Source organism: Macrobrachium nipponense, chromosome 49, assembly GCF_015104395.2.
Source record: "Macrobrachium nipponense isolate FS-2020 chromosome 49, ASM1510439v2, whole genome shotgun sequence".
NCBI classification, from domain to species: domain Eukaryota; kingdom Metazoa; phylum Arthropoda; class Malacostraca; order Decapoda; family Palaemonidae; genus Macrobrachium; species Macrobrachium nipponense.
The window spans coordinates 19,579,951-19,601,950 of record NC_087224.1 but is presented as its reverse complement, the minus strand read 5'-3'; the positions used below and the strand labels follow the sequence as shown (position 1 = coordinate 19,601,950).

General features: G+C 39.9%; 1 protein-coding gene across 5 annotated transcripts in view; it reads right to left on the bottom strand.

Annotated features, from left to right (window-relative positions):
* LOC135205369 (ATP-dependent translocase ABCB1-like) overlaps positions 1-21,493 on the bottom strand; it is a 45,669-nt gene extending 24,176 nt beyond the window's left edge. Inside the window, exons 1-3 of one of the 5 annotated variants that reach the window (XM_064235862.1) lie at positions 21,386-21,493; positions 1,609-1,728; positions 404-506 (exon numbers count right to left, since the gene is read on the bottom strand). In XM_064235862.1, the coding sequence (XP_064091932.1) occupies positions 404-506; positions 1,609-1,703 (198 nt within the window). In that variant the 5' untranslated portion in view covers positions 1,704-1,728; positions 21,386-21,493. Of the gene's footprint in view, positions 1-403; positions 507-1,608; positions 1,729-5,795; positions 5,950-12,503; positions 12,662-21,180; positions 21,324-21,385 lie in introns of those variants that run through there. The other 4 variants (XM_064235865.1, XM_064235864.1, XM_064235861.1 and 1 more) reach the window with 4 other exon arrangements.
* Between the last annotated feature and the right edge of the window lie 507 nt (positions 21,494-22,000).

Here is a 22,000-nt window from a genome sequence, read left to right as displayed (position 1 = left end):
CAGTGTGCATCGGTCAACAATACTGAGGTCAGGCTGGGTTTGGTTGAGAAACACTGTTCTGGAGTATGAGCAATTGTGGTTAGGGTTTTCCCTCTGATATATTTTAAGCCAGGCTTAAGAAAAGTTTTCTTTGCATTATTATATTATGAAGGAAATTAGATTTTGTATTTCTGTCTTCAACAGCATAAGGAAAATGAAGTGGTTCATCAATATTGGACTAAGGAAGAAAACTTATTGACATCTTATAGCATCAGGAAAAATATCCAAGTGCTTACTCAGTTTCCTTCCAAGATCATGAAAATATCAATCAGTACGACCGTCGACAACAGCCAGTTGTTCAAGCACAAATGAAAAGCAGAGAGAAATTGCCCAAATGGGCAACAGAAAGACAAATCTAACTCACCAGAGCAAACACGGACACGGGAGGCAGCTCACTCTCCTTCTTCTCCTCTCCACTGTCTTTACCTTTGGATGCATCGACGCCATTCTCAAGTTTGTTGACGTTTCTGAAAGTGGAAGGGATTGTTTTAAGTCTATAGGGCGGCCCAACCCAGTGCCTGCATGTAGCCCAGGGCAGGGGAAAAAGAGGCATAAGTAGAGAGAAGGTAGGTTAGGTAGGTGAGTTTTGACCCCGAAGGAAATGACAGGAATGCCTTATAGACGATGGTGAAGTATGAAAGTGGTTCATGAGTAGGTATTCAGGAATAGATAACAGCAGGATGAGAGAGGAGTTGAATCACAAAATAGGAGAAGTAAGGAAGGCAAAGTGTGGGAGCAAAAGATATGAACGTCCACTGAAGTTGAGGCGAGAATGTTTGAAAGGATGATGAATGTAAATGAAAGAAAAATGGTTGAAGCTGTTAGATGAACTGTTTACATAGACTATATTGCATAATTGGTGATAGCTGGTAAGGATTGAGATAAATGAGAGGAGAGCTTTATTCGAAAATGCTTGGAGGAGCAAGGATGGAAAACTAAAACTGACTGCATGGAGAGATGGTGTGCCAGAGGCAACAGAGAGGAAGCGCCCTGGTATCCATGAAGAGCAAGAGCGCACGCAAGCTACAGGTGAAGAGCGCAGAGCGTGTGTGAAGGCTGGTTTGACACACTACAGAGAAGTCTTCTATGTTACTGTAGATGCATGAAGCAACCAATGTTGAGGAAGTTTTCCACAAGAAGGCTCATGCACTATAACATAGTGGTTCTCATTTACCCTCTCATCATAATGTCGGAATGTCATTTGGCCAGCCTACCCCCACCAACCTTCCCAAAATTCTGACTCAAAAGGTGCATTCCAAATAACATGGAACAAAATACTGACACAAACACACCAAGCTAGTGGACAAAATGCCCAGTGTGACCTCTCAGTAGTCTGGAATGATGCGCACTGCATTTTGTGTAGTCTTAGAGCCAGTTTGGGCCTGCCAATTTGTGGTCACAATTGCTCTCCCCCTAAAACTCTGAAATTTCATCCCCCCTGGTTGAGAACCACTGCTGAGTCTAACAGTTTTAATTTGAATTGGCTGTGAGATTGTGATTTCTTTCTCTGGAGCAACGACAAAGTTTGTGACCTAACTCCACTTCGTAACAAGCAGAACACACGCTCACTTTTCATTCGGTTCTACTTCGATCTTGGTGTGTCCCATCTTCCTCTTGTTAACTGAGTTCTGGCTTGAGGTCTCTCTGCTAGAAGCTGACACCATCCCAGGTTTCGCGTTGCCAGATTCCCTGAAATGGAAGACAAAAGAGATATTGTGTTCACATAATTGTTTCTTCTTTAAACGAAATTATTCCTGTGAATTAAATTTTCTTAGGAATATTGCAATTGTGTCAGTTTCTTCACTAGGAAAATCAGAGCCGTCATAATTTTCGTCAAAACAAGACATGATCCGACCTCCAGCTTACTCAGAACGCGTGTAAGATTTTTCCCTCACGCATAAGTTGTGGACATAATATTCCTACCTTTTAACATGAATTAAAATGTGCTAAAATCTACTGTCCAATAGAGCCTGGTTTCACCGATAAATATTAAAATAAATACACTATAATTTATTAGAAATAATTTTTCTGAACTGTTTAACAGGCACTTTATTTTTTTTTCTATTAGATTTTTATTTTAATAAAGAAATCTTAAATATCCTATCCTAAAATTCCAGACATTTTTAGGCTCTTCCATAGACCTTTCCTACCATCGCCCCCCCTAACAAAGTAGTTGTAGGATTACTCCCTGAGTAAGCAAAAATAATCAATGTGGGTAATGTTCTTGAATGAGATAACTGAGTGTGAGGAGATTTGTTGAGTAAATCTTGGAATGTAACTCTTGAAAAATAAAAAGAAATCAGTTAAACGTTACCGAGTAACAAAGATTTATTGTTGTTGATGTTGCGATGGTTTACAAAATAAATAATTTCAAAATCTGAGTCATTTGCTCGATGTAAACACTAAGTATGATTTTCTTGAAAGGCAAAAAAGCAAGCACAAACATGTACCGCTATTTTTTGCATATGAAACTGAGATTACGTAAGAAAAGGAAGTCTTTTCTGTAGCTTTTCTGAATAAAACATGAGTCAGTAATGGTCGAATACCTTGAATAATTAAGTGCTGGTATCAGGTTACAACATTTGCTGATCAATGAGACCTCGGCTCAGACCCGCCGGCCACCCCTCACCCTCCCCCCTAATTTGCATCATCTCGGTTGCTTGGGACAATATCCACTTCAGGATCAAGATTTTGAGGGATTATTGAATGTATGTACTAGCTTCATGACGCACGCTGCGCTGCGCTCTAACCTGGCGCTCCCCTCCATGTCTCCCATACACTCCCGATCCCCTGCCAACGCCCTTCCCCCCGCCCCCAACCCGGGGGGACAAATAAAGTCCACTCGGATTTTATTATTACATACGATTCTCGATTTCCATTCAAAGAGAAAACTGGATTTTGAAAGTTAGCTGCTCCTTTGGCTGCGACGCGCTTGGTAGATCTACAGTACTATTCCGCGGCGGCCTAGACTATGACAGTTGCGGTTTTCTACGGAGTTTTACCTCCTGAACAAGAATTTTAAGCAATATTTATTCGGACGACTGTAATTAATCCCCGGGGTCCAGTACTAAACACGGCGAAATACATTGGACGCCCCAATCCCTAGTGGATGTCGTGTCCGCGGTTACGTTCCTTGCAGTCCGTGCGGAACTATTCTGTAGAATTACCACACGCTTGCTTGCTAAGGACAAGGAAGAAGGAATCAATGACTGTCAGTAATACAATATATTGAATCAGAACGACCCAGTCTGTCATGCCCTTGGAATATCAGGGCTCTTACGGACGAAATAGCTAATGATACCCGTACGAATCTCTCTGTGTGTTTGTGTGAATATGCGTCACGTATATTTTCTTCCAAATGTACATGTATGATACCAGTGACTTCACAAGACAACACAGCTACGAAAAGCCTCTCTTACTGTTCAAGATTCGGCGCCAAAGAGTGATATAAAAGACTAACCTGGATCCAGGCAACATTTCTTATTTTTGAGGGTCTTCTCATCCCCATCCAACGGTCTTCTCATATGGGACAACGGTTAAAAGGCAGCTGTGGTACAAAACCCCACAAACCTGAATTGGAGAGAGTTCAAGGAGAGGTTTCGTCCATCTTTTGGATCTTATGAACGAATAAGACTTTAGTGTCCATTCTCAAGCTGGGTGCAGCGCCTCAGTGGCGCGGTTGGTTAGGTGTTTGCTTCCCACCTCGGTGGTCGCGGGTTCGATTCTCGGCCATTCCATTGAGGAGTGAGAGATGTGTATTTCTGGTGATAGAAGTTCACTCTCGACGTGGTTCGGAAGTCACGTAAAGCCGTTTGGTCCCGTTGCTGAATAACCACTGGTTCCATGCAACGTAAACACACCATACAAACAAAACAAACTGGGTGCAGTGACTTGCAGTGCGTTTAGGGGTACCGCAGGATTGTCATGAACATTTGTGAGAACAAAAAGAAGAAGAAAAACATAGGTTGCAGAAGTGATAGTAAAATTATCATCAGTGTGTCTAATATATTAACACACACATATATATACATATAAATATATATATGTGGGCTTTTAAAAAATCACAATAGATGCACGTGACTTCATTACATAAGCGAATACCACAGGAAAATGACAGCTAGAAAGTGCGTACCCAGCGCTTTCCCCTGTCTATTCAGGAAAAAGGGATTGGCATTGACCTTCTGCCTATCATTTCCCTGTGGCATTAACATATATATATATATATATATATATATATATATATATATATATATATATATATATATATGTCATATCACATTTCCGTGATTCATATACATATATCGAGCTACAATGTCCTTTAATATCTAATTCGCTCTACCTCGGAATTAATATATTTTCATATATGCTTAACTGAAGGGGAATTTTTTCTCGATAATAGATTTGCCTGGACCAGGGCGCGAACCTATGGATCCTTTCAAACCCAGGAACGTCAGTGAAGCTTTTCCTACTACACCACCTCTCGCGGTGGTGTAGTAGGAAAAGCTTCACTGACGTTCCTGGGTTTGAAAGGATCCATAGGTTCGCGCCCTGGTCCAGGCAAATCTATTATCGAGAAAAAATTCCCCTTCAGTTAAGCATATATGAAAATATATTAATTCCGAGGTAGAGCGAATTAGATATTAAAGGACATTGTAGCTCGATATATGTATATGAATCACGGAAATGTGATATGACTTATAGATTGGCTACGTGTTGTCAAAAGCACTACAAACACTACCGGAGTCGAGGTGGGTTGATGTTGTCTCCAAACCAACTAATTACCTGCGCGCGAAAGGTATATGAGGGTGAGAGGCGACATGAACTTTTATATAAAAAACCTCTCGCGGTGGTGTAGTAGGAAAAGCTTCACTGACGTTCCTGGGTTTGAAAGGATCCATAGGTTCGCGCCCTGGTCCAGGCAAATCTATTATCGAGAAAAAATTCCCCTTCAGTTAAGCATATATGAAAATATATTAATTCCGAGGTAGAGCGAATTAGATATTAAAGGACATTGTAGCTCGATATATATCTATATATATATATATATATATATATACATATATATATATATATATATATATATACATATATATATATATATATATATATATATATATATATATATATATAATAAAGGGAGCCCATAAAAACGCCAACATATAGAAAGTAAGTACTATATTTCAGAGACTGCTGTCTCTTTCTGAAATGTAGTACTTTCTATATTTTGGCGTTTTTATGGGCTCTTTTTATTAGATGGAATTCTGTGGCAACAGGACATTTTTACCAGTCTATATATATATATATATATATATATATAATATATATATATATATATATATATATATATATATATATATATATATATATATGACTGGTAAAAAAATGTTCTGTTGCCACAGAATTCCAGCCAATAAAAAGAGCCCATAAAAACGCCAAAATATAGAAAGTAAGTACTACATTTCAGAAAGAGACAGCAGTCTGAAATATAGTACTACTCTCTATATTTTGGCGTTTTATGGGCTCCCTTTATTTTATATATATATATATATATATATATATATATATATATATATATATATATATATATATATATATATATATATATATATATATAATCATGCGATATGGTGGGACGGTAAAGATGGGTGCCACGGTGATGATTACGTCAGTTAGGGTGCATCACTAAAAACAAAAGAAAAAAGACTGAGCGCCAATGTATCTAAACAAAGAAAAACCAGACGACAAACAGATCCAACCTTGCTACACCATGGGAGCTCGTTTCGTTCCCTCCAACCAATCACGACGCCCGAATCACAAGAATTGCACAAACAGGAGAATCTCCAACACCAAGCAACAGCCCACACATACAGACACACACACCGCTCAGTCAACAGGGCAGCGAATGGGACGCTCGCTGGAACGGGTAGGCTCCTATTATCAAGGCCCAGCGGCCACTCGACCACAATAAAACGCCCCTATCCTCAGAAATTCGACGCCAAGGTATATACTATATATATATACACACACACACCTATGCAAACATGACCCTGTTATGTCACTCTGCCATGACTGCGCATTATGTTCTGCTGCTATTCGTCGCGTAGCGTATTTTAGGTAACGAGAGACAGATGCAGTTATCGGCAAATTGTCACTTGAATGGCAGGAAAAATAAGGCAGGACAGTCAACTATCTAATAAACATGAAATATCTATGAAGCAGACTTTCTCGCTGTCTCTCTGACACAAGCACCTAAGCTGTTACAGTTAATAGCCTCTTTAGACAGCCACACACACATACATGCAGACGCAAGGCTCACACGAAAATAAAAGGGATGTCAGAAAGTAAAAAAAATGAGAAAATCGTGTGATAAAGAGTATATCTTTACACTTCACACGTTGGCATGGATGTCCTCTAAGGCCCAGTCGTTTGGGAGTCTAGGAAAAGGCTCTACTGGGTCCACGACACAATGAAAAAATTAATATTGTTTCAACTCCAGAAAAAAATTGTGGCTTTTTTCACCGTTTTTACTCTGTATTGAATTTAAAGCATTGAAGAATATTGAAAATATGTTATACAATGACTTGTACTTAATTTGTGCAGGAATAAGCAAATATTAGATATATACTAGGCTGTACTGGGTATCCCGGTATGGTAATGATAACTTTGAATTGGCTGGGGTTCATCATATCAGGGGGTCCTTGGGAAGGTCAAGTTTGGAAGCGAAAGCACTCAGTAGAGCAGTGGTTCTCAACCTTCTTTGGCCCATGCATCCTTTCACCATGTGTCCGAATGTCATCCCGAACCCCTTTCCAAATTTGTCTGCCTCAAAAGGTGCATTCGAAATAATGTGCAACAAAATACTAACACAAACACAAAAAGCTAGAGGAGAGAAAAGCCCAGTGTGACCTCCCAGTGCCCACTGGATTTTGTGTGGTCCTAGAGCCAGATTGAGCCTGACAATCTGTGGTCACAATTCCACCCCCTGAAATTTTAATTCCAAAGTTTCCAGTCCTGTGATCATCTTCATCTCTCTCCTTCCTCTAGCCTTTGGGATTCTTTATCAGCAATTTTAGTTTTCCGTAAAAGAAAACCATTGAGACGACTATTACGCCTGTCCGTCCGCCCTCAGATCATAAAAACTACTGAGGTTAGAGGGCCGCTAATTGATATTTTAATCATCCACCCTCCAAACTGTTGCCCTGTAGCCTCACTAGTTTTTATCTTATTTAATGTTAAACTTAGCCATTATCGTGCATCTGGCACCGCAACAACACAAGGCCACGACGGCCTTGGCTGAAACTTTCATGCCTTTGCTGAGAATTTCAAAGGCTGCAGGCGAGAGGATTATGGGCCGTGGCATAGAGTTTCGCACAGTAAACTTAATTGCGTCTAAGCAAACTTCTGTGCATTTATTACTCGATTGTCCGTTCTCTCTTTACGTTCCAACAACTCCACGACTCTTGGTTTTTCTCTGCATCTCCAGAGTCATTAATTCAACTTTTGGCACCTGTCAAGTCACTCTCTTCCAGTAGGCAACATCACAAGTGGTTCGTTCCTTCGTAGTTGTATATCTTATCTGCTCAATTGATTTGAAAGATATCGTCTTTCAATAGATATCTCATTGATAGTAAAGATGCTGAATTCCACTTTCATTCTCAACTTTAGTAGTTACTACAGCAATGGTTTTTTTTTTTATAGATTATACAGATAGCATATAGAATTTAAGCCGAGGACATTCAGCGCTGAGAGGAATATTGAGAGTAAGAGGTTTGAAAGGTGTAACAGGAGGAAAACCTCGAAGCAGTTGCGCTATTAAACATTGGAAAGCAAGATGGAAGAAAGACTATGAAAGGAGGCACAGTAAAAGGAACGTAAGGGGTACCTGCTATCAATCTGCCGTCATTTTCGTCAGTAAGTCGGGACTTGCTGTCTCAACAGGTTTATATGACCAAGGTTTTGACGGTGTCAATACTCAAAGTTAAGTATATCCCGGTTTAACCAGACCACTGAGCTGATTAACAGCTCTTCCAGGGCTAGCCCGAAGTATTAGATATTTTTATGTGGCTAGGAACCAATTTGTTACTTAGTTACGGTACTAACAGCTTATTGTGGGATCTGAACTACATTATATTGAGAAAAGAAGGTGTCAATACTCAAGTCATAATATTCATTATAAGGAAAAGGTTCTCATATTGCAATAATCCTACATTTTAAGGGCAATCTCTCTAAGCTGTACACAAAGACTGTCTCTGTCTTCGTTTAGTTTTTTGTAGAAGAGACGGCTATTTGCCTGTCCGTCGGCATTTTTTCCGTCCTCCCCCGGATCTTAAAAACCACTGAGGCTAGAGGGCTGCAAATTGGCATGTTGATCATCCTTCCTTCAGTCATCAAACATACAAAATTGCAGCCCTCTAGCCCCTGGAATTTTGATTTTATTTAAGGTTAAAGTTAGACATGATCGTGTTTCTGGCTCCACTATAGATACCAACAACACAGGCCATCACTGGACTGTGGTTGAGGTTAATGGGCCAAGGGTAAGAGTTTCATTGGCCCTGGCTGAAAGTTTCCCACAAGATTATACGCTGCATAGAAAAGGTGATTGCGCCGATATGGAGCTGTAAGGAATAAGGAAGGATAAGATACACGCAATATTTCTTTCCTGATCGTTTCCTTACCCATCAATAATTTTGTCAATTTTTATATCATATTTTTGCTATACTGTAATCAAGTTTATTTCAAATTGTCTTTCATTCGAGACTTTTCTCGAACGCCGGGCGAATGGAGAGAGAGAGAGAGAGAGAGAGAGAGATGTTATCTGTCTGTATGTCACACTATTGTTCTTACATTTAGAGAAACATTTGTGTCGCATTAAGCCCAGGAAAACTACCGCATCTGATTCTCCTCTGTAGAAAGGCTAATACTATAACTATTATTAATATGTGCAGTGTTCCACCTATATTCATGGGTGGATGCGTACCAGACCAACCACTCACCTAAAAACTGCGAACAGTTAAAACCCCTATAAAAATGCTTAAAACTATTTTGTTAGTTAAAACTCAAGAAAAACCCGCTAAAAATGCTTATACCTGGTTTTTAAAATAGTTTTATCACAAAAAATGCATTTTATGATGAAACTGATCAAATAACCCAGGAATTTGTGGATATTTCTCATAGAAAAATACCGCGAATATGCTAATTTCCTGCAAATAATGGGTAGATATGGTCCACATAGAAATCCGCGAATAAGTGAATATGCGGGGTCCACTGCATAATGATCTATTAACAATAAAAAATATTGAAGAGAGAGAGAGAGAGAGAGAGAGAGCAAAGAAATACAAAGAGCTATTGGACAGTGTTATGGGATGGAAAGTTCAAAGCACCTCGCAAGTGACCAGAGTACCTATTTTGTAACCTGGAAAAACATTAAAAATTGGAGATCTTTGAAAAATATCAGTCAGAAGTAAAGTGAAGAATGAATTACATAACCATACCTTCCGTAGTCATAAAATTATGTAAGATGCATCGTCATAAAATCCCTCCGTGACGCTTCGACATTCCAGCAGAAATGTCTTTTTATCACAAAGACTGGTCGTAAAAAGATGTGCTATAATAGGCCGAGGCATTTATTGGGTTTGACCTCTACAGATAAACCACACCTTTGTTTCCAAATCTGTTACAAACAACTCCCTCGGTTTTTGGTTTTGTCATGCCCCTAGGTTAGGTTAGGTTAGGTTAAGTTGAGTTGGGTTAGGTTAGTGGGAAACATAATACGGTTATTTTCAAGAAGATTCTACAGTTAGTTTTTACAGTATGGCATCTCAATTTTTTCAGGGAATGTCTAGTAATGGTTACAATTCAGGAATATGTGTCCCAGAACTGTGGGGTACAAATGCTTTCTCTGGTGTCACTAACCATCTTGTTGCCAAACTTGACATTAAAAAGCCAATGTTGGTGGCAGTTTCACATATACAAAGGAACTATGTTGAACTTCAGTTTTGCTACCAATACTGGCGAAATGAATTTGCGTGTCATTGATAAGAATGTATCAAACAGTATTGCACAACTTGTGCAGTTTCTATTTTGTGACTGGAATTGGCAAAACTGAAACTGCGCCTGCTTTTGGCCACTTGGTGAAAGAGATGAGGGATTTCATAGACAGTGACCCACAGGGGTTTTAACCCGGTATGTATCCAACTTTGCAGCGTGTAGTGTACAAACCCGTTGGGGATGACCGTTAAAACATAAGACTGTAACTTTCATAAAGATAATGACCCCCAAGAAATATTATTCCTTGATAACGACCTCCGAAAACTTTTAGGGGTCACTATTAAGGAAAGATCCGATACGAGTAAACGTGCTTCTGTGGCGGTGCTTTGTAGAGGGCTGTTTACCCATGACTCTAATTGATTAAAATAGATTTATGACACTGGCTGGATAAAGAAGCAGCAATCAAGATAACAGCAGCCCAGTCGCTGCTACCTTATCAGTCAAGATTAAAAAAGCCAAGCGCCGCCTTTCGATTCGCTCGTGTCCTGTTGGCGTCCTGGAATGCATTGTGACCCTTTAACGCTCACGCCAGACTCTTAAAATCTGCGACCAGTTTCTATGCATTGATCTTTGGGATGGAGTGATGTGATAGACCCGTATCTTCCTGCTCTGCAACATATAAATTGGCCTCTTTGCATACCCAACCACTGCTTCCACAAGCGTTCTCGAATGCACATTACTCTTACTACTGTTGTGCCATTCATCTCTGCCTCTTTGCGTCTTCCATATTCTGAAAGTCTTCTAAACACTGACTCCATCGACTCACGACTCCATTCACATCAAACGGCATCATTCCCTTTACTTCCCTCTGGACCAAATTCTGATTCATTCTGAAGCTCCTGCTCCCATTCTCCCTCTGTCTATTAGTTGCCTTCTTTTTCCACCATCAGTTCTTGACTACCCACTCCATCCTCTCTCCTCTTGTCCCGCAACCGCACCTCAAACATTCTCATTTCCACACCCAGCCACTGACAGCTTTATTTCCTCTCCTTACCCTCCTACATTTACAAACATGCTGCTTTGATGATCCTGTGAATCCATCATGGGCTTCTGTATGTATAATGTCTACTTCTTCAACCTCTATGCCTTTACCTCTGGCCAATATTTCAACTTTCTTCTACCTATATTCTTTTCTTACATCCTTCTTATCAAACTGACCTGTATTAATTACAGTAAAGTCCTGTGTTTGCTCCATCCTCTCCAGTTTCAATTTATATGTATACAATCAACTTTTGCTTCAATCAACTTATGATCAGATATATCTCCTGCCACTCCTCTCCTCACTATTAGAGGTATCAACAGTCTGTCGTATCAACTGTTGTACTATCGCACAAACTAGTAAACTCTTTCTACCATCGTTTTCTTTTTCCCAGGTGTAGGCTACTGATGAATAACATTTTTCTTTGGAAAGCTTGCCATTCCAAAGAGCAAGTCCCTTGCCATAGAAAGTTCTGCAGGACTTCCTCTATTATCATTTACTCTAGGTTAAGTATATCTTGGTTTAAATAGATTACTGAGCTGATAAACAGCTCTCCTACGACTGGCCAGAAGGATTACTTTTAAGTGGCTGGGAACCAACTGGTTGCCTAGCGATGGGACCTACAGCTTATTGTGTGATCCAAACCACATTATATCGAGAAATTATTTTCTAATCACCAGAAACAAATTGCTCTGACTCCACGTTGACAGAGCGGGGGTGAGGGGGGGGAGGGAATCAAACTCAGGAATACCAAATTGGTGGGCAAGCATGTAAACCACTCGTCCAATGATGATCTATTTACCCTAGGAACTCCGTATATAATAAGAACACAATCTCCTACTCTATCATATACCTTGGTATTAAAATCACTTAGCACAACTACTCTTCAACATTTTCCAAACATAGGCCAGTGCAGGTTATATGGCTCTCCAAAGAAATCACGCTTTCCCACTAATTCCTTTTAGTCCTGAACTCTATACACTCTGTCACAGCATTTTTACTTACTTGGGGTGTAAGCCTACATATTACTTTGTTGTTGTTGTTCTAGGTGGGGGAGGGGGGAGTAGGAAAGCCCTATGGAACAGCCTCAAACGGGTTGAAAAATGTTTCGCATTGAGTTAAAGATATACAGGAATTTTAGGATAGGATATTTATGATTTATTTAATAGAATGAAAATATACGAAATAAATAATGCGCATTTTAAACAGTAGAGGACAATTCTTTCTAATAAAATACAGCGCATTCATTTTAATTTTCGTTGGTGAAACAACGCTCTATTTCACCGTAAATTTTAGCACGTGTCCCAAGTAAGCTGGAGGTCGGATCACGCCTTGTTCTTCCCACAGGCAATTTTATCAGTATAATCCTCGACTTAAATCATTAGTTTTCTTTCACATTTCCCCAATGTCTTCCTGACACTACAAGTACTACCCTTACATTAGCTGGTCAGCTGGTATTGTGGTTAGTGTCGTGACTAGCCAATCAGATGTCACAGGGGGTTTGCGTCTCCCCGAGGGCGATGAATAAATTCAATGGCTCAGTATCATGATCAGTTACTGGTGCAATGTGGTGTCTTTAGTGGCGGGAGGTTGAAACCAACATCCTTTGGAAGCTTGAATTTCAAGTCAGTGGTCTCTTTGGTGCGCTTGTTCCATGGGAATTTGTGTTTGATCTGCTGAAATAATAATAATAATAATATAATAATAGTAATAATAATATCAGCAGAAGCAAAGGAAAGCTTAGAAACAGTCGGTGCTGTCGTTATCTATGCTTTTGTTCAGCCGAACTTTGACTGAACGAAAATCTTCTGGTATTACTGCATACTCTCACAGCCTATAGTAGATTCACATCAACCTTGCATCTGATGTCTAGGCCAGTCCCTTACGACGCTCCTGATTGGCTGTTCATAATCCAATCACAGGGCTGGAAACTCTCAGTCTCTTTGGAGAGTTCACATCAGCAGGATGTGTGTTCCACCTCTTCTGAAGGATACTTTTGAAAGTCGTGTCCTGCCTATGTGAACACTCTCGAGACACTGAGAGTTTCCAGCCCCGTGAGTGGCTTATCAACAGCCAATCAGGAGCGTCGTAAAGGACTGGCCTAGATATCAGATGTACGGTTGATGTGAAGTTACTATAGCAAGGGTTATTCATCTTTAAAAGACGGATATTAACTCCCATGATACTCCTTTAAGGCAGACTTTCACATACTTACACACATACCCATATACGTACATATGTATATGATATACAATGCCATCTGGTTTTCTTGATCTCTTTGTTTACCTTGTAACTTTCTTTCCAACTGTATCTCATTTGTGCCTCGACAATGTCTCTTTCAAGGACGATAGCGTTCGGCTAGAATTTCTGCCTATTATTTTCCTGTGGTATCCGCTTATATACCATGAAGTCACGTGCGTCTACTGTGATTTTTTAAGCAATATATAAGGCGTATACATTATATTCATCCCTACTGGTTTATCTGACCAATCTCAGCAAGTCTAGAAAACCAGAGAAAACTCCAACGAGCCACTTCTTTCATCTCCCAGTACCGGAAACCAAGCACTGGGGACCTACGAGGTTATTCAGCGTTGAAACGGAAATTGACAATAAAAAGGCTTGAAAGATGTAACAGGAGGAAGACCCCAAAGCAATTGCACTATGAATCAGTCGTTAGGAGAGGGTTGAGGAGAGTAAGATGGAAGAAAGAGAGTATGAAAGGAGGTACAGTAAGAGAAACGAAAAGGGTTGCAGCTATGGGCCTAGAGAAGGACCTTAAGCAAGGCCTATACAGGGCACCGCACGAGGTGCACTGACGGCACTACCCCTTTACGGGGGTTCGTTTCCCAGCAGCAAATGAAAGTGGAAAGTTTTGACTCCAGACAATATTTGACGATTCAGTGCCTAGAACAAAGTCGCCCAGAATCTGCTGGTACGAAGCCAGTGGCCTTGAGACTATTATTAATATGACTAGTATTGTTATTAATTCAATTCTTCGCGCTCCTGGGCATTACATGCGGGTATGAGGAGCTGGTCAGCATAAAATGGGCCGTGGCTGTCGTGTCATATCACACACAAGGTGAAATAACCCTAGTGAATCTTGTTAGCTTCACATTCTTCTTAGTTAAGAGCTTTCATACTTTCTGTTACCATATATTTTTTATATTTTCATTTATTCTCTGGTCTATAGAAACTCATTATCATTATTATTGTATCCAGACAATTTATGAATGAATAATAATGTGCTGACATTTTCGAACATAATAATAAAAAAAATTGCTGACAGTTTGAATCATAATGACAAAATGAATGACAAAATGTTTGATCTATTCAGACAAGGAGTCCCGCATGGTGGAAATCTTGCGTCCGCACTGAGCCAAGACCCCGAAGTAGTGGACGCTAGAGGACGGAAACAGAAAGTGAATTCTGTAGTTCGAATGATGATCAATTTCCTCAGAGGTCATATGAGAAGAGGTGGGTTGACAGTTGCTACTATCAGACCGCCTTAAAATAAAGATTTCTCTCCTTTAAGTTGGAACACCAGAAAGTGCCTCACCTCTTCTGAATCATCATGCGAACTCTGGGATAAAGAGGACTACTGACTTTTTAGTTGTCTGTAAAAGAACACTATTCGTCTTCAGATCTTAAAAACTTCTGAGATTAGAGGGCTGCAAATTGCTATGGTCATCATCCGCTCTCCAGTCATCAGACATACCAAATTGCAACCCTCTAGCCTCCTCAGTAGTTTTTATTTTATTTGAGGTTAAAGGTTGCCATAGGTCGTGCATCTGGCCCTGCTATAGGTGCCAACAACACAGGCCACTACCGGGCTATGGCTGAAAGTTTCATGGGGCTTGGCTGAGAGTTTCATACAGCATTATATGCTGTACAGAAAGCTCGAGGTGCATTTTTTACCTGTTTTTCGTCGTACTGAAACATTTTGGAATTCTCCTCACACCTCTGTGTTTTCTTTCTTCCATTTCATTTTCTTATTTTCTTTGGGTCTGGGCAAGAGAAGGGAATGACGTGGCTCGTGCCACCGCTCCTGCTTTCATAAAATGCAGCGTCATGATGTCTGTGCACATTTCACTTATCATTCGGCAGATACACAGGGACTTGAGAGCTAATAGTGAGATTAGTTCTTACGCTATCCATATCCCCCAATTACGCAGATAAGGTCCTCCATTCTTTGGACTGTTCCCCAGTCCACCAAGGGTTTTAACCCGGTATGTGAAGATCGTGAATTTTTCCTAGATAGTGTCCCCAAGGGTTTCCTAGATAGTGTCCCCAAGGGTTTCCTAGATAGTGTCCCCCAAGGGTTTCCTAGATAGTGTCCCCAAGGGTTTCCTAGATAGTGTCGTATTAACCCGGTATGTACCCACCTTTGCAACGTGTTTAATACAAGGCCGATTGTGATGAGTATAAGCACATGAACAAAAAGGCTATAAATATCATAAAGGAATGAAAGGGGTTGCAGCAAGAGGTGGTGGGACACTGCAAAAAAAAAAAAAAAAAAAAAAAAGAAAGCATGACAGGGACAGTCCTACGTAAAACTTTATAAGTAAGAAGGAAAGTAAGGTGAAAAATAGATGAAAATGACAAATGGGAAAATAAACAATGAAAAAAATAAGAACACAAATGAAAAAATAATGGAAACGACAGATTTTCTGTCAGTCTGTTTCACTGTTCTTTGTCATGTGGTTAGATGAATTTTGTCACTGTACGAAAAATAATTTTGATACCAATATTATAAAGCTATTTTTCATGTTTTTTTTGGCTACATTTGATGACAAAGTTTAAGCTCACATTTCAGTGGAAACCACGTTTGTCTGGTTTAATAAATGCATACACACATATATAGTTATGTATATATATATATATATATATATATATATATATCTATATATATATATATATATATATAAATCCAAAACACGAAAACAATAGAGATTCAGGTCTGTCTAACAAGATTTTATCAGCTCTAATGACGAGAAGCCGGCCTGACATATACTACGACAATGGCCCAAGGTCATAAGGGTATCCATTTTGACAAGAGGGCATTGATGCCAAGTGATCCTAAACAGGGTCGAGAGAAAGGGGACGTTGGTGTTGGGATGGGGGGGAGGGGGGGCATTCCATCTCCGTGAATCAGGTTCGTGCACGCACTACCCGCACATTAACAAGAGACGAACGAAAAAGCTGAAAAAAAAAAAAACGAAAAACAAATGGAAGGCGAAGGTCGCGACTCTGTGCAATGGTGTTTGTGTTAACCCTCAGGACCAGTGGTTCTCAAACCCCCTTTTTTCGGTGGGGGGAGAGGGGGGAGGGGCCCCCATGCACCCTTTCACCATATGTCAGAATGGAATAGTTCCCACCCACTCCCAAAATGTTCTGCATTGAAAGGAGCATTCCGAATAATATGGGACTATAAGGAGAGTTTTATTTTAGGCCAAGCAACAAGCATTGAGACCCATAAGGTCATTCAGCGCTGGAAATGAAACTGACAGGAGAGAGGTTTGAAAGGTGTAACGGGAGGAACGCCTTTGTGCAGTTGAACCAAGAAACAGTTGTTAGGGGAGGGTAATATGAATGGAGGTACGGTAAGAGGAACGAAAAAAGGGTTGCAGCTACGGGTTGAAGGGACGCTGCAAGAACTTTCAGCGTTGCTTACAGTGTACCGTATGAGGTGCACTGACGGGGCTAGACTTCCATATTGCTTGGCCCTACTCAGCCACACTTTTCCTGGATTCTTTCTCACGTCGGTAGATCTACAGTACTATTCCGCGGTGGCCTAGACTGTGGCAGTTGCGGTTTTCTATGCAGTTTTACCTCCTGAACAAGAATTCTAAGTAATATTTATTCGGACGTCTGTAATTAACCCCCGGGGGCCAGTACTAAACACGGCGAAATACATTGGACGCCCCAATCCCTAGTGGATGTCGTGTCCTCGGTTACGTTCCTTGCAGTCCGTGCGGAACTATTCTGTAGAATTACCGTCACGTCATTTGGATCGATGTATAGACTGAGCTGTGTTCCCTCTTGTTTATCTTTATTCATTCGCTGTTTGTCTCCTGTTTTAGTGTTTTACAGCACTTTACTGAAAATAGTATCAATTTCAGCAGCGTTTATTTTGTATAGAAGTTTCTCTATTCTTCTTATTACTGAATTTTACTTCTGTACTCAAGTTGGCTATCGAAACGACAGATGGGGGATTCGTGTCAAAAAAACGTGGTATTTGTCAAATTGCATGATGTACTCAATGTGACAAATACCATGTTTTTGACATAAATCCCCCATTTGGTCTTTTAAAAGCCAATTTCAGTACAGAGGAAATGTCAGGTGATAAGAAGAATAGAGAAACATCTATGCAGAATAAACGTGGCTGAAATAGACATAATTTTCAATAAGACCTATATTAATGAAGGTCCTCTTCCAGCAAATAATAATAATAATTTTCTCTCTTTATACATAGTACTACAACGTCATCCTCTCATTCATGCGTTCTTTCCATTCGCTGTCATTCCAATCGTCATGTTTTCATTCACATGCATTTATCTGCTGGTAAAATTATTCGTATTTTCCCCTCGGTCATTTCTGTGACTCGCCGAACCTTCTTATTGTGTCAGTTTCACGGAACTAAGTAACTATAGTAGATTCACATCAACCGTGCATTTGATGTCTATAAGCCAGTCCCTTACGACGCTCCTGATTGGCTGTTGATAAGCCAATGACAGGGCTGGAAACTCTCAGTCTCTCTCGAGAGTTCACATAGGCAGCATGTATGTTCCACCTCTCCTCTAGAGCCTATGTGAACTCTCTCGAGAGACTGAGAGTTTCCAGCCCTGTCAATGGCTTATCAACAGCCAATCAGGAGCGTCGTAATGGACTGGCCTAGACATCAAATGCACGGTTGATGTGAATCTACTATAGTTCAGTATATTTTTCATTCATGAGATTTGGTGCTTTGATTACTGACCAGATGGATTCATTGATTATTTTCCTTTTTTTTTTTTTATTCAGCTTCCGTATTAACTGAAGAAGCCTGGAAGAAGTTACCTGCGCACAAATCACAAAATAACGAAAACATCTAAAAATTCTAGTTTTCTGCCAAAAGAAAACTGCTGAGTTGGCTATTTGTCTGTCCATCCGCACTCTCTCTGTCCGCCCTCAGATCTTAAGAACTACCGAGGCTAGAAGGCTGCAAATTGGAATGTTGATCATCCATCCTCCAGTCATCAACCATAACTTGTAGCCTAAGTAGTTTTTTATATTTAAGTTTAGTCTTGGTCGTGAGTCTGGAAATGCTATAGGACAGGCCACTACTGGGCCTTGGCTGAAAGTTTCATGGGCCGCGGCTCCGACAGCAATATACGCTGTGCAGAAAACTAGATTGCGCCAAAGAAACTTCGGAGCATTTTTTACTTGATCATCTCATATTCACATCTACTGGATACATACAGTGAGTGCTTAATATATCGAGTTCCTAGTATTTTTGCTTACTCGGGGAGTAAGCCAACAGACTACTTTGTTGTTGCTGTTCTTGCTGCTGTTGTTGTTGTTGTTCTTGTTGGGGGGCGGGGGCGGGGTGGGGGGGGGTTAGGAAAGGAAAGCCCAAAAACGGTCTGAAAAAGGGGTTTTAGGAAAATTATTTATTTATCTATTAGATTGAAAGTGTAAAAAAATAAATAATGTTCCTGTTAAACAGTACAGAACAATTCTTTCCAATAATTTATTGCTAATTTATCTAAACTTTCGTTGGTGAAACAACGCTCTATCTGACCGTAGATTTTAGCACGCTTCCAGAGTAAGCTGGAGGTCGGATCACTGAAATCCCTTGAAAAAACGAATGGGAGATGAAAATCTTGTGTGGCTACACGACGATGGAATCGGCTAAACAGAGAAATCTGATATTTTCTGAAAATTTGTTTTTGGATAACTTTTCAGCACAAGGAAATGTTCCTTCCTTACTTGTCAGTTTTGCAGCTTACCATTAATATAAACAGAGAATCAACATCTATCAGCAGAGAGAGAGAGAGAGAGAGAGAGAGAGAGAGAGAGATTGTTTGTTTGTATGGTGCTTTTACGTTGCATGGAACCAGTGGTTATTCAGCAACGGGACCAAACGGCTTTACGTGACTTCCGAACCACGTCGAGAGTGAACATCTGTCGCCAGAAATACACATCTCTCACTCCTCAATGGAATGGCCGAAAATCGAACCCGCGACCACTGAGGTGGAACGTTAATACCATACCAACCACGCCGCTGAGGCGCTTAGAGAGAGAGAGAGAGAGAGAGAGAGCAGCTGAAACGAACGCTGATCAAATGTTTGATATCAAAGACTGAATACAAGAGTTGGCACACGACGTGTCATATATCCTAAAATCAGGTTTCCGTGACACAGGTAATTGCTACAGAAGAAGAGGAGGAAGAAGAAGAAGAAGAAGAAGAAGAAGAAGAAGAAGACGCAACGACGGTAATTGCCAAAAATGGAAGAAGAGGAAAATATGTTACTGAGCGGAAAGGGTCGATCGAGATCGTCTACCATAGGAACCTGACAAGTTCAGGCTTCGTCCATTCTCTAACATTTGGGCGAACGTAAAAGCGTAGCGATCTAATGTCCCACTGTGTTTGAGTAGTTCGAGGGTTGGGTGGGTTATGTTCGTCACGCAGCCGTTATCTGGAACGAAAAGTACGGTTGCTGAGATCTATTACAATTCAGATGTAAACGGTTTTAGATCTGTCAGTCCTCAGAGATTAAAAACCATTATAGAGTTGCCAGACGCACGGTCATGGCATACTTAACCTTTAATAAGAAAAAAACCACTGAGGCTAGAGGGATGCAACTTGGTATGTTGGTCATCCTCCCTACAGTCTTCAAACATACCAAGTTGCAGCCCTCTAAAGAACGGGCCACCAATGGGCCGCGGCTCATACAACACCGTACCGAGACAACCGAAAGATAGGTCTATTTTCGGTGGACTTGATCATACAGAAAACTTCCTCGAATCATCTGATCAAATCGTCTCAGTTCATCTGGCGATGACTCGTCTCTGTTCGTAACAGCATCGTCACCAGAAGACTGGAGACTTCGACGTCGACGGGGAAAGTCGTGACGTGACACAGGGAACCGTTACGTTAACTTTGCGCCGGTCCTCCGTGTATATATACCGTTACGGTAAACGCAAATTCACGGGGCGTGGGAGCCAGGCGGTTTCAATTAGGGCAAAGATTCTCTTATTTTCATCTTCACGCGAGAGAGACTTCGGGGAATGCAAAGGGCCACTGTAGGGAATGTTGCTAGAAAAGACACACACACACACACACACACACACACACACACATATATATATATATATATATATATATATATATATATATATATATATATATATATATCGAGCTACAATGTCCTTTAATATCTAATTCGCTCTACCTCGGAATTAATATATTTTCATATATGCTTAACCGAAGGGGAATTTTTTCTCGATAATAGATTTGCCTGGACCAGGGCGCGAACCTATGGATCCTTTCAAACCCAGTAGGTAAAGCTTCACTGACGTTCCTGGGTTTGAAAGGATCCATAGGTTCGCGCCCTGGTCCAGGCAAATCTATTATCGAGAAAAAATTCCCCTTCGGTTAAGCATATATGAAAATATATTAATTCCGAGGTAGAGCGAATTAGATATTAAAGGACATTGTAGCTCGATATATGTATATGAATCACGGAAATGTGATATGACATATATATATATATATATATATATATATATATATATATATATATATATATATATATATATATATATATATGTATATATATATATATAATATATATATATATATATATATATATATATATATAGACAAAATCCACCGTAGATTTTGCCCTTATTATTATAATCATCACCTTCCATATTTTCGTGATTCAGTTATATATTTATATATATATATATATATATATATATATATATATATATATATATATATATATGTATATATATATATATATATATAATATATATATATATATATATATATATATATGTGTGTGTGTGTGTGTGTGTGTAATTATTCGTAACCTAATAAAACAACAGACGTCACATAAGATAGGTACCTACAAATATACTTGCTGTCAACACCGTAGTACGCCCAAGTAGGTACACCACAATAAAAACGCGCTAAGTACTGTGCTATATAATTAACAGCGCCACCGACTCCGCATCGATCTCGTCACAGCAGCTCCTAGAAGAAGCCCCAAACAACAGTCTGTTGCTGCCATCTGCTGCACAGCCGCAAAAGTATTATAACAGCACACTCACCCAGTCCCATTCACCGTCTCTATCGTCAGGAGAGACGAGTCCCAACCTTCGCTCAACGGTTTCCTCGGCAATACTGAAGACTGGCGCTGTGAACGGTTCCTGACGTCCTCGCTCCACACAAACACAGTTGCGCACACTACACCATTCGTGTTTAGAGCTTCTTCTTCTTTTTTTTTTTCTTTTTAACTTGATCCAGTTTTAATTTTATACTCCTTTACACGCTTTCGCTCTGACATTATTTATTGCATTCCCAACAGCCCTTATTATTGGTATATATTTCTTTTAATTGTAAAGGTTTTTAGCCTAACTGTTTCATGGCAATTCAGTCAGTGGCGGCTCGGGGCTTTCATTCATGATAGGGGTGCTGTTACATTTCTTTTTAATTCCTTGATATTAACTGCACAAAAACACACACACACACACACACACAGCGGACGGACTGACAAAAAATTCTGAGAATATAAAGTTATATATAAAAATATTAAGTTTACGTAAACTAGCGTAGCATATTAAAAATCATTAAACCATTAAAAGGAATAAAAACTCCAAGACAAATATATTAAGATATAAAACTGAGGACGGCAGTAAAATAAAATAAAATAGGCCTATATAAAA